The 13258-nt window shown below is 42.3% G+C and overlaps 1 protein-coding gene across 1 annotated transcript in view; it reads left to right on the forward strand.

Annotated features, from left to right (window-relative positions):
* TMEM131 (transmembrane protein 131) overlaps positions 1-13258 on the forward strand; it is a 227685-nt gene that overhangs the window by 159204 nt on the left and 55223 nt on the right. The window contains exons 26-31 of the mRNA XM_011969677.1: positions 2741-2892; positions 3584-3726; positions 4169-4355; positions 5469-5654; positions 6734-6892; positions 7302-7900. Of these exons, the coding sequence (XP_011825067.1) occupies positions 2741-2892; positions 3584-3726; positions 4169-4355; positions 5469-5654; positions 6734-6892; positions 7302-7900 (1426 nt within the window). The remainder of the gene's footprint in view (positions 1-2740; positions 2893-3583; positions 3727-4168; positions 4356-5468; positions 5655-6733; positions 6893-7301; positions 7901-13258) is intronic.

Raw genomic sequence — 13258 nt, forward strand, 5'->3', positions numbered from 1 at the left:
TAAATTCTATCTCAGGCATCTCTACAGTGCTGCAGAATGTGGTTCTCAAGATACCTGGTCTCAGGACTCCCATGCAGTCTTAAAATTATTAAGGACCCCAGAGAGGTTTCTCATTTATATGGTTTACATCCATCAGTGTTTTGCCACATTAGAAACTGAAACTGAGGCTGGGCGCGGGAGATCTTTAAAAGAGTGATTTAATTTGTTTAAAATAATAAAAAACCTGTTCCATTCAACATAGGTAACATCAAAAATGAAAACTACCTGTATTTTAAAAAATCATTTAGCAAGGAGAATGGATTGTTTTAAATTTTTACAACTCTCTTTAATGGCTGTCTCCCTGACTTAATGGACAGGTGGATTTTCATATCTGCCTCTACATTCAGTCTCTCTTGATACATTGTTTTAATTGAAATATGTAATGAAAATCTAACCTGCTACAGACATGTAATTAAAGAAGGAGTATTTTAGTTGCCTTTTTATTTATAACACTGTACATCAGTCATTTGGAAAATATTGGTGTACAGAGACATGCAGACCTTATAAATGTTGCCACTATTCACTATGCACTATCCACAAATGAATCATACTCACTCACCACCAGGCTCATCAGGAAACTCTTGAAGTATTGGGAAGCTGTCAGGCTCACAAGGGTGAATACAAATTATCCAAAATCCTCAATTTTGCTCGAAAGCTTGAATTTTATTGGAAACAAATACTTCAATAGGCTCACTTATTTCTATGAAAATATCTGCCAGATACCCAAGTCTGAATAACCACTGGCTGTCAGTCATTCTTTCAGACATAAATGGTGTTCCATGAGAAAAGCAGCTAGTTCACTAGTTCAGCTTCCATCTCAGGCGGCTTTGCAAAACAACATGGTAGCTGTAGAAATACTTTTTACATACTTCCCATTGTATCCCACAGAATATTAAAGACGTGCTCCAGGGTTGAAGTTTTTACGGCATCACCAAGGACTTTTTTTTTTTAAACTACAAATGCATGACACTGAAGAACACAATGGCTGCTAGGGAAGTTTGATACCACTGCCTTGATGCATGCTAAGGGGTCAGCAGTTTTAACCTCCGTAGCTTTTGCTGACTGTCAGTGCAGATGCCAACATAGTGAAAAAGACAACATCTATCGGTATCATTATGAAAATAGTTTTGACATTGTGGTGGACACTCTGACAGGATCCCTGAGATCCCCTGGGCTCCAAGGTCACTTTTGGAGAACCTCCACTGTGAAATTACTAAGGTCCTAAATGGTGTACGGGAGGCATCGCAACATCTTAAAGTTTTCCCCAAATCATGAGAGTTTAAATTAGCTACTGTTTGCTGGGAATATATGTATAGTACATCATTGTGTCCATCAGTTACTCAGAGTAGTTTATTTAAAAGGGAACTTACCAACCATCTTGAAGCAGCTGAAATATTCCCTTGTCTCAGTGGACTTGGACAGAAAGGAAAAAAATAGCAGTTAACACTTGAACAATACAGACTTGGATTGTGCTGGTTCATGCATACTTTTTTTCAGTCAAGCGCAGATGGAAAATACAGTTCTCAGGATGCAAAACTGCATATATGGAGAGCCCTACTTTTTGTATAGGCACATTCCACAGTGGCCAACTGCGACTTGAAAATGCGCAGATTTGGTTATGCCCGGGATCCTGGAAACAATCTCTGGCGTGTACAGAGACCAACACGTATTTGCCTCAGAAGCAGGAATTAAAAGCAGTGTGCTTCATAAAGCCTGTTGACTGTAAGTTAGTGTTTGTGGACTCATGCTGAAGCAAGTAGCTAGATCTGTATGTGTGAAACACACACCAAGCTATGCCGGGGGAGTAGAAAACAATACAGAATTCATCCTCCTTCCATGGGAGTGGAAGCCGTGAAGAACTGGTGGATGTTTATAGCCAAGTGTTGACAACCCTTCCCTCAAAAAAGTTTACACTGAATGTTGCTTAAAAACCAGAACAGTATATCCTTATATGTGACCTGTGACTGTTTTTGTAAATAGACAAGCAAATTTTCTTAACCTTAACTATAACTGGCTGTCAAAAAGTTGTATTTTGAATATTAAACTAAGCTATGCTTTAAACTTGAAATCATCGGGTGTTTATGAAACAGTAATCGTGTGTAACCTTCAAAATAAGATTCAAGGAGAAATTTATAGGAGTTGGAAATCTTTTTACATGTAAACGTACGGTGCAGCCTGAAGACCTTTCAGCTGGTCCGCTTCAGAGGGGAGGAGTGGCGTGGCAGTGGCAGGAGGCCTGAGGTGTTGGCCTTGGTCCCCTTTAGAAGGGAGCAATGGCAGGAAGCATCAGGAGGCCTGGGGTGCTGGCATTGGTTCCACAAGTGTTTGCTTTGTGCTAATGTGTCTAGGTGATCATCTTAGGTTTCTGTCCTTTTCTGTGTGTGTAATATTTCAAAATTTTAGAAGGTTAAAAACAAAAGAGATATGTATCCAAAAACAAATGCCTTGTGCAAACATTGAGGACTTTGTTTGGTGACCTGGGGAGCAAAGCCCCTTTTTGGATTTAATGCAGAATATGCATCTCATCGTTGGTTCCTCTGCACTGCTTTCCAACTAACCCGTATCTAAACATGACAGATAAAGTTGTTTACGCATTTGATCAGTTTGAGAACCTCTGCTGGGCTGCAGATGGGGTGTAAAGGAAGAAACTTCTTCCAGAGAATATCTTCATGACTCCTCTTTGTTTACCCGATGATTCCAGGCTCATCCACTGCAGAGTTCAACGGGATTTATGGAGGGCCTCTCTCGACATTTAATTTTAAACCTAATTTTAAAACCCGGAGAAAAGAAATCTGTCAAAGTAAAGTTTACGCCAGTTCACAACAGAACTGTTTCTTCACTTATCATCGTCAGGTAGGTTCTGTGACACAGTGTGGGTTCATTTTTACTACTCACTTAGAAGGCCTTACTTGTTTTAAGATGAATTTGCGTGTGTAACTTACGAAATAGTTTGAATTCACTTTGTCCAAAACATGCACACATACTCCATGCCTGGTGAAACATACCTTTGTTATCAAATGCATAGTTCAAAACCATGAATAGTGTCTTACTGTGATGTGTGTCTCTTAAAAATAAAAACTCTTGCTCTTCTCTGTGTATTTTTGAATTTTTTTTTTTTTTTTTTTTGAGACGGAGTCTGGCTCTGTCGCCCGGGCTGGAGTGCAGTGGCCGGATCTCAGCTCACTGCAAGCTCCGCCTCCCGGGTTTACTCCATTCTCCTGCCTCAGCCTCCCGAGTAGCTGGGACTACAGGCGCCCGCCGCCTCGCCCGGCTAGTTTTTTGTATTTTTTAGTAGAGACGGGGTTTCACCATGTTCGCCAGGATGGTCTCGATCTCCTGACCTCGTGATCCGCCCGTCTCGGCCTCCCAAAGTGCTGGGATTACAGGCTTGAGCCACCGCGCCCGGCCGAATTCTTAAAGTATAAATTCTCACCATTAAATTTAATTTCTATGTGGTGCTCTGTAAAATAACTGTAGAAATTGCTAATCAAAAGATTGTGCAAATTTAGTGAGAGGAAAATCTGTAATTCTTGTTCTTGCATAGAAATAACCTGACTGTGATGGATGCTGTGATGGTCCAAGGACAAGGAACAACTGAGAACTTGCGGGTGGCAGGCAAGCTTCCAGGTCCAGGAAGTTCCTTACGCTTTAAAATCACGGAAGCCTTGTTAAAAGATTGTACAGATAGTAAGTCTTCCTAACAGTTCCAAGGACACTAATTTCAGAATTTGCTTTCAACAGTAAATAATTTCAAAAACAACATTATTTCTATATGTGCACACGTGTATATTAGTTATGAATGCTTAAGATCTTAAGGAAATTCTATGTCTTATGTTTAGAGTTGTTTGATTTGGACCATAAGAGATTTAAAGTGTTTGTACTCGTTGCATACCTTAGCTGATTTACTCTCAGTGTGAAACGTAAAGTATAATAAACCTTTGCCATCTAAAATGATGCGTCAAAGTAGATTACCGCATGATGAAATCTGAGGAACAGCTCATCTCTCTGACATGCAGGGCTGGTTTATAACCTGTGACACATAGTAATTCATGAATTAATGTGTTTATCGTTTGGACTGGGAACACATGATGGCAAGATTTAGTCTTATTCCTGATTTTTTATCCTTTAGGTTTAAAACTAAGAGAACCAAATTTCACATTGAAAAGAACATTTAAGGTAGAGAATACAGGACAACTTCAAATTCACATAGAAACCATTGAAATCAGTGGATACTCCTGTGAAGGATATGGCTTTAAAGTGGTTAATTGTCAGGAGTTTGCCCTAAGTGCCAATGCCTCTAGAGATATAATCATATTGTAAGTATTTTATTTTCAGGTATAATGAATCACTGACTTTCTATACTAAAGTTGCTCAAACTCTATGCAAAGATATGTTTTCATGTTCACCAAAAGTCTTTATCCACAAATGTATTCGTTTGATTTTTTTTTTTCCACTTAATCTTTGGCTAAGGTATTTCTTCATTATCTCAGTTTTCAAAGTTGTAAATTTGTTTTCACTTAATCTTTGGTTGAGGCATTTCTTCATATCTCAGTTTTCAAAAGTCATAAAACTTTATCTCTGAAGTGGATCAGATAATCTTAGAAATCAATTTCAAAATTATTTTCAGGGTTATGTTAAAGCAAAAGATGTTGGTGTAAATTCACAGTCCCTCAGCAACAGAGGTTTGTTTCATACGTGTACAATTTTTTCATGTTTTACAGTATGAAGATGTGTAATATTTTGGTTAGAAGACAGTTTTAATGCCTATCTCAGTAATAGCTGCAGCATATTTGAACAATTAATTGATAACGTGTTTTGTTATAAAGTTTATGCAATAAAATGCAACTTCTGTCCCTTAATTGAATATTTAATTTTGTGATCTTTAATGGATGTTTACTTAATAAGTAGCTACATTATTGTATATAAGGCATAATGTGTGACACCTAAAGACGCAATGAGGAATAAGACACCTTTCCTCAAGGTGCATACAATTAGCAAAAAATAAAAATAAAATAATTGCAGCAGTAATCCATACTGCAGGAGATGATGGAAAAATCACTAGGCCCCTGACGGTTTGTTTGTTTCTTTAAAAAAGACATTATTGGGACTGTAGCCTGGGAGAAGAGCATGGATATAGATAAAGAAGAAAGAAGGAGAGAAAGACACAAAGCTCAGGACCATTTTCTAAATTAATAGTTACAGGAAACTGATTATTGTTATTTTTTAGTGTAAATTCTCTGATTATTCACAGAATGCAGTTGTTCCTATTATTGACCATGGGACAATACTTTTTTCATCCTAAAATGAGGGAGTAAAAGCGTCAGACTCAAATTCTGTTATATTTCAAAGGCTTATGGGACTGGTATTCTATGTAGACTGCTTGTGAGATATTTTTAAAACTCAACCTTCCTACCATCATTGTGTTTTAGGTTTACTCCTGATTTTACAGCTTCTAGAGTTATCCGGGAACTGAAGTTTATAACCACCAGTGGCTCTGAGTTTGTGTTTATATTGAATGCATCCCTTCCATACCATATGTTAGCAACCTGTGCGGAAGCCCTACCCAGACCCAACTGGGAACTGGCTCTGTATATCATCATCTCAGGAATCATGAGGTACTTGTGTCTTGTTTCAAGGTTCATATTCATTCAACATTTAACACTGGTGATCGAGTGCCCGCTGTGTGCCAGCCACTGTTCTGAGTTCTAGGATATGCCAGCAAACAAGACAGAACTCTGCCTTTATCAGGCTCACAAACTGGTGGGAGCAGTGAAAACTGAGCCCTTCTTGGGTGGCATATATAATAAACAGTCTTCTTTACCTCTGAAATTGGTTACACAAATTAAGTACATTTTGACGTCTTTTTAAAATGTTCAGATAAAGTTACTTGTCTGGGGCATATATATAATAGACTTAATAGTACCTAGGCCACATGACACTGATTAGAAATGTTTTTTAAATTCTCAGTGTCTTCATCTGTTCTTAGTATATTACTTTGTGTTTCAAGAATCAGATAGATTCACCTCTAAACTAATTTACATATTTATATCACACATCCTTTAGAGGAAACAGGATGGAGAGTTGAAACTAAAATTCTTCTTAGTAAAAGAAAAATCAGATTCCAGGCATTTATTCTAATACACGTAATTATTGCCTCCATATAAAACCTCCATGTAAGATGGCATTCTATAAAAATTGATGAGCAGGCCGGGCACGGCAGCTCATACCTGTAATCCCTGCACTTTGGGAGGCCGAGGCGGGCAGATCACCTGAGGTCAGAAGTGCAAGACCAGCCTGGCCAACATGGCGAAACCCCGTCTCTACTAAAAATACAAAAAATTAGCTGGGTGTGGTGGTGCATCTCTATAAGTCCAGGTACTTGGGAGGCTGAGGCAGGAGAGTCGCTTGAACCTGGGAGGCTGAGGTTGCAGTGAGCTGAGATCGCCCCCATTGCACTCCAGTGGGGGCAATAAGAGTGAAACTTCGTCTCAAAAAAAAAAAAGAGAAAGAAAGAATAACTGATGTGCAAACTTTTATCCATAAAACTGTGGGTTTTGTCTATTAAAAGTTGTCACAGACAACTTGGTTTTCTATTATATCATTTTGTACTTTACCAAGAAACTCTGACTTTAACATCAAATTTTGTTGCTTGTTCACTAACAAGCCTGATTTTCCAATTTTTTTACCCCTGCAGTGCACTGTTTCTTTTGGTCATTGGAACAGCCTATTTGGAAGCTCAAGGAATATGGGAGCCATTTCGAAGGCGGCTATCCTTTGAGGCCTCGAACCCGCCCTTCGATGTGGGAAGGCCATTTGATCTCAGGAGAATCGTTGGTATTTCATCTGAAGGAAAGTATGTTCACATGCTGGCAATAAATTCCCTCGTGTACATAGATTTGGCTGATAAAATTACAAGAAAAAATAAGTTGCTTTTCATCTTTGCTCAGGAGAAAAAAAATCTTAATTCTGATTACTTAATAGCACCCTGTATGGAACTCTGGGTGACTTAGAGCTCGTACTGAATACTGTGTTTTTATTATATTGGTAAGGGCTAAAATACTTTTAGTTAGATCACTGACGGTAAATTATCAATGTTCAGATAGAACAGATTTTAGAGAGTAGTAGAAATTCTCCCTATTTCTTGCTATTTTTTCCCGAGTGTAGTTTATATTTATGGTGGCTGTACTGATGAAGTAAGTTTTTTTTTAATATTAGATTTTGTAGGTTGCTATTTACTGATCTGCAGTTGGTCCCTTTTTCAGCTTGAACACACTCAGCTGTGACCCCGGTCACAGTAGGGGGTTCTGTGGAGCAGGCGGTTCATCATCCCGACCCAGTGCCGGGAGTCATAAGCAGTGTGGCCCATCGGTCCACCCACACAGCAGTCACAGCAATAGAAACTCAGCTGACGTGGAAAACGTCAGAGCCAAAAACAGTTCAAGTACCTCTAGTAGGACTTCTGCTCAAGCAGCTTCTTCACAGTCTGCTAACAAAACAAGCCCCCTTGTCTTAGATTCGAACACAGTGACTCAAGGTCATACAGCAGGCAGAAAGTCCAAAGGGGCAAAGCAGAGCCAGCACGGCAGCCAGCAGCATGCCCACAGCCCTCTGGAGCAGCACCCTCAGCCTCCTCCGCCACCGCCAGTGCCTCAGCCCCAGGAGCCGCAGCCCGAACGGCTGTCTCCCGCCCCCCTCGCACACCCTTCCCACCCAGAACGTGCCAGCAGCACGAGGCACAGTTCCGAGGACTCGGACATCACCAGTCTCATAGAAGCCATGGACAAAGACTTCGACCACCATGACTCCCCAGCCCTAGAAGTGTTTACAGAGCAGCCTCCGTCGCCATTGCCAAAAAGCAAAGGTAATCCTCTGCTCCCACTGCTGGAGATCCATGATGTGTGAGGGAAAAGCCAGTGCATGCTTCAGGAGCTATTAAGATTATAGTTGTGGTAACCGGCTAATGTAGTAGGTTCCTCTGGCTCAGATTTATCCCCAGTGTTGGACTTCAACTTTTCCATCAAAATGCAATTAGAGGTATCTGTCATAAAAGATATATTTGTATTTCTTAGATTATTTACCAAAATCAGAAATTCTGTGGACATCTACTGTTTTTCTTTTCAGCTGCCTGTGATTGTGTTATTGTGATAGATTTAGCTTTTTTTTCATTGTTAAAATAATTTTGAGCACAGGAGTAAAATGGAGATCAGCTGCCTTTTAACTCCAAATTAGGATTTCTTCACTTTCGAGCAGGGGTTGGCAGACTAAATTAGCAGACCAAATCACCACCTGGTTTTATGAATAAAGTTTTATTGGAATAGAACCATGCTCATTTGTTGGTATATCCTCAGCTTTCCTGCTTCTATGGCAGAGTTAAGTAATTGTGACCAAAACAGTATGGCCCACAAAGCTGAAAATGTTTGCTATCGGGCCCTTAACCGAAAAAGCTTACCAACCCTGCTTTAGAGTTCTGCTTCCTGTATTAGTTACCTACCTATTTCTGAGTAACAGATTACCCCAAAACCCAGGTGCTTAAAAGAACATATGCGCTTGTCTCACAGCTTCTGTGGTCAGGGACATGAGTACAGCTTAGTTGGGTCCCATGGCCCTCACAAGACTGCAGTCAAGGTGTTGGCCAAGGCTGATGTCATCTTCAGGTTCAGCTGAAGGTGGACCTGCCTCCATGTTCACACAGGCAGTTGATGGCGGGATTCAGTTCTTCATGGGCTGTTGGACGGAGGGCCCCAGCTCCTTGCTGGCTGTGGCCAGAGGTCTGTCATGGTTCCTATCCACAGGGCAGGTCACAGCTTGGCAGTTGGCTCCCCCAGAACAAACAAGAGGGCAAGGAGGAAGCAGGACGGAAGTCACTGTTTCTTATGATCTGATCTGGGAAGTGACATCCCATCAACGGTGTAGTATTGTGCTCATTCGAAGTGTGGTGCAGCCCACACTCCAGGAGAGAGAACCACACAAGGACATAAATTCCGAGAGGTAGACACCACTGGGAGCTTGGAAGTCTGCACCACACATAGCTAGGTAGACCAGTTTGTGAGCTCCAGAATCAAGAGGTAAAAACCAGTAAATAGCCTCTAGTTGTATTGCAATTTCATCCCTTACAGCCTGAGCTTTTTTGCGTCTCCTTTCTCTCTCGTGGCAGCGTGCTAACATACCTGATTCCAAGCCTGTATCAGTCCCTTCCAGAATGGCTTACCAAGGAGTTTTTGGCTTCAGTTTATACAGAAAACAGGGATCTTGGCAGCCCTAAGAGTCCAGAAGAAACTCGACATCCCAGAGTCTAGGAGTTTCAGATAATTTTTTAGTCCCAGTAATATGAAAACTAGCTCTGTTGAGTCCTCTTGGAATTACACGCACTCGGATTTGTAAAACAGTAAGACGTCTTGAATATGATTGGTTAACCTTCTACAGAAATCCTTTTTTGGCTAACCCATTATTAACTGAGCTTACATGTTTTAGGGTAATTTTTAGAATAATCTTAAGTGAATACTTAAAAGTCCTTTTTTAATTAGATCAAGTTACATAGCATTTTTTCCCACATTTAGGGCATGAATAAAATAAATCTGTGTTATCTTCTCTTATCACAAAGAAAGAGTTGGGCAGTCAAATTGACTACCTCATTCCTGTGTCTAACACAGTCTTCCAACATCAGCATGATGGGTCCACTTCTGTTTTCAGGATCACTCATTGACAACCTAAATTTTAAAGTGAAATACTTTTTAATTTTCAGTGGTCCTAGAGTCAGCCTACTAAAAGACACTCAGTGAGGGAGCATGGATGCCACATTATTGGTGACTCTTGAGCCTGTGAGGAGACAGTGGTTACAGGCTGCACAGGAGCGGCTTCTCTACTCACTATGCTTCCCACTGATGCTGTTTGGTAAAAAGGAAGGAGACTGTATCTATATATTTTTTCTTCTTCAGTGTTTTTATTGAAGTATAGCATGCATATAGAAAGACAGTCTTTAAAATGAACTTTAAAAGGTGGGCATTGACCTTGGGGTTGCAAACTAGTAGTATGTTATGAAACTATAGGCTTCCAGCTGTACAGAACCTTTATAATCTTTCAGAAGCTTACCCCCACACCCCTGCAAATAGCAGGTTTACATTACATATGAACATTCTCTTTTTAGGGGCAACACGTTCTTTTTTTTCTCCCCCTGGTATCTCATACTAAAATTATTTCTTGTAATGAGCTTGTGTAGTTTCTGGCTTTTGGAAGCTGCTCCAAGTGACCTCTTCGAGTGAATGTGTTGATCTTCCTGGATCTTGCCTTCAGCGGTTGAATGGCTTGCAAGCCGCCCAGCCATGCTGTGCCATCTCTCCAGTCCCTGCTTCCGGGCAGGTGATGCCCAGAAATGCCGCCTCTTGGTGGTTGGCCTGAGCAGGGACTCGTGTTGCTGACTAAGATTCTGAATTAGATTCTGTACTTCTTTGGTTTCTCCCACCTGTAACACTTAAACCCCATGGATTGGACAGCGGCCATTGCAGGATTGAAGGCTAAAACCCAAGAAAACCATGAGTCTGGCACAGTTGGTTCTCAGTGTCTGCATTACCCAGAGAAATGGTGGCGTCTGTGGCCATTCTCGTTTCTGGCTTTGGCTTTATCGAGGGTAGGGAGAGGCAGAGAATTGTGGCGTCCAGAGGCCAGGCCTGCCGTTAGGCAGGTGCAGATTATATCTTGACCCCGCCCCCTTACTAACTGTGTGACGTTGGAAAAAATGACTCCCCTGAGCCTCCACTTGTTATTTTTAAAGTGAAGAGAAGAGTTACTCCCCACATCATAGGGTGTCACCACCGCCATGGTTATTATTGGGGCAGGAAGTGGCACGTGCCATCTGTAGCCTGCTGCGTTGAAGGTGGCTGTGGAGCGTCCCAGCAGAAGCATGTGTTTGGAACTTGGTCTCGAGGGTAAGAATTGGGACAAGCAGAGAATCCTGAAAGCAAGGCCAAACAAGAAGGCAGCCAGCAGATAGCATGACAGAAAGCAGTGGAAGGTGTGGTTAGCACATCCCAGCAGGCAGGGCCCGGCGGAGCCGAGGCTGAAGAGTGCGCGCGGAGCCTGGACTTGAGGACATTATTTGTGACCTTGGAAAGAACAGTTTGTGTGAAGCGTGATCACCTCTGAGACCAAGTCACTGTGGCTTAGAGTAACTTTCATATCAGACTGTTAAGAGTGGCCACTAACTAGTGAGTGTGTTGGGGGCTTTTACTCTTTAACCTGTATTTTCCATGTTTCTTTTTTTTTTTTTTTTTGGAGATAGAGTCTCGCTTTGTCGCCCAGGCTGGAGTGCAGTGGCCGGATCTCAACTCACTGCAGGCTCCACCTCCTGGGTTCACGCCATTCTCCTGCCTCAGCCTCCTGAGTAGCTGGGACTATAGGCGCCCGCCACCTTGCCCAGCTAGTTTTTTGTATTTTTTAGTAGAGACGGGATTTCACCGTGTTAGCCAGGATGGTCTCGATCCCCTGACCTCGTGATCCGCCCGTCTCAGCCTCCCAAAGTGCTGGGATTACAGGCTTGAGCCACGACGCCCGGCCCCCTGTTTAATTTTTAACAAGAAAAAAGTATGCATGTATAGTAGGTTTTTTTTATTTTTAGACATATAGAGTTACAACCAAGAAGACAGTATTTTTTATGAAAAATGAATAATACATGGAAACGTGGTGCTTGAAAATATCTCTGGGTCAAGGTCAGAAGCCCATAGGGCTGAGACAGCAGTGCTGGTCCACACTTGCCAAGGTTTCAGACGTGACCACAATGTCTCGTGCGCCCTGGTGATTGGCACTGCTTGCTACAGTTTTCCAGTAAAGCAACACTGGGCAGAACAGGAGCAAGACCCAGTTTGTGTGATTCTAACTCCTACACTGTGCTGCCTCCTCAAAGAAAAAGAGGGAGGGGGAAGAAAATGAGGAGATAATTGGTGAAACCATGTGCCCAGTGGAGTGGGCCAAGGCCCAGTTAGGTAGATGATAAAAGGATAGACGCTCCTCAGGTGTGCCGGTGCGGGTGAGTTGGTAGAGATGGAGAGGCAGGATACAGGTTTTCACTTGAACTTGAGGAGTCAACTTGAGGCAGCATGTGGGTTTAGGGAGGTTTTTACTTGAACAAGTCATCCTCTGAGACTGCTTGGAGTGAGTGGTAGGGTAGAAACACAAAATAGACAAAGTTTGGAATAGTCAAATTCCACGTCGCTGAGAACGTTGTAGGCCGGGGAAGTCAGCAGGGGCAGGAAACTTGGATTGCACACGGCCCCTTCAGCAACGTTGGAGGCCCTGCCGAGGGCCAGTGAGGCACTGCCTCCGGCCCGTGTCACTTTCTCAGTTGTACCCTGCAGCCCAGTGGTGAAGAATGAAAACTGGGTAGTTGGTGGAGTAGGACAGTGCTGGAGTTGTGTGGGGCAGGGACAGCGAAAAGACAGCAAGAGAGGACGTCACAGGAGTGCTGGCAGGAGAGCGGTGGGGTGCTGTGCTGGCAGTGTGGAATTAGCAGCGTGGGGGAGGACCTTTAGCCAGAAGGAACTTCACAGATGGAGAACGTGGATGACTTAAGGGATGGGAAATCCAAGAGGTTGAATTTTGAGGATGGTGGGAGCAAGGAATGTTAGGGGACTAGGTCTGAAAAGGAGGTGTGAGTGTAGGGTTTCAGAGGAAAAGCAGTTCTGGGCAATACCAGGTTCATAGGTGCAGCCTTGGAAATGGGATGTCAGAGTGAGCTAGAGGTGAGGTCCACAGTCCTTACGCAACACTGAGTGCCTCGTGTTTGGGAATTCAGAATTTTGGAAAGGTATGCAGTGCATACACCACACGATGCAGAAGACTGTAAAAGTAGGTGAACACCAGATCAGCCACCAAAAATAGTCATAGTAAGTTTTGTTTCTAAATGAGTTTGGGAAACAAAGCTTTGAGAGTTTTTTGGATTTCAGATTTACAGATAAGAGATTGTCGACCTGTATAAGGCCTGGGGTCCAGACAGTGGGAGGTCAAGGGTAAGAGGAAGTCCGTAAGTGTGATGCCAGCACCCCTGAAGCCTGGGGAGAGTCTTCTTTTTTTTTTTATGATTATTACTGTTATTATACTTCAAGTTCTAGGGTACATGTGCATAACGTGCAGGTTTGTTACGTATGTATACTTGTGCCATGTTGGTGTGCTGCACCCATCAACTCGTCAGCACCCATCAACTCATCATTTACATCAGGTATAACTCCCA

Source organism: Mandrillus leucophaeus, unplaced genomic scaffold (genome assembly GCF_000951045.1).
Source record: "Mandrillus leucophaeus isolate KB7577 unplaced genomic scaffold, Mleu.le_1.0 Scaffold9, whole genome shotgun sequence".
NCBI classification, from domain to species: domain Eukaryota; kingdom Metazoa; phylum Chordata; class Mammalia; order Primates; family Cercopithecidae; genus Mandrillus; species Mandrillus leucophaeus.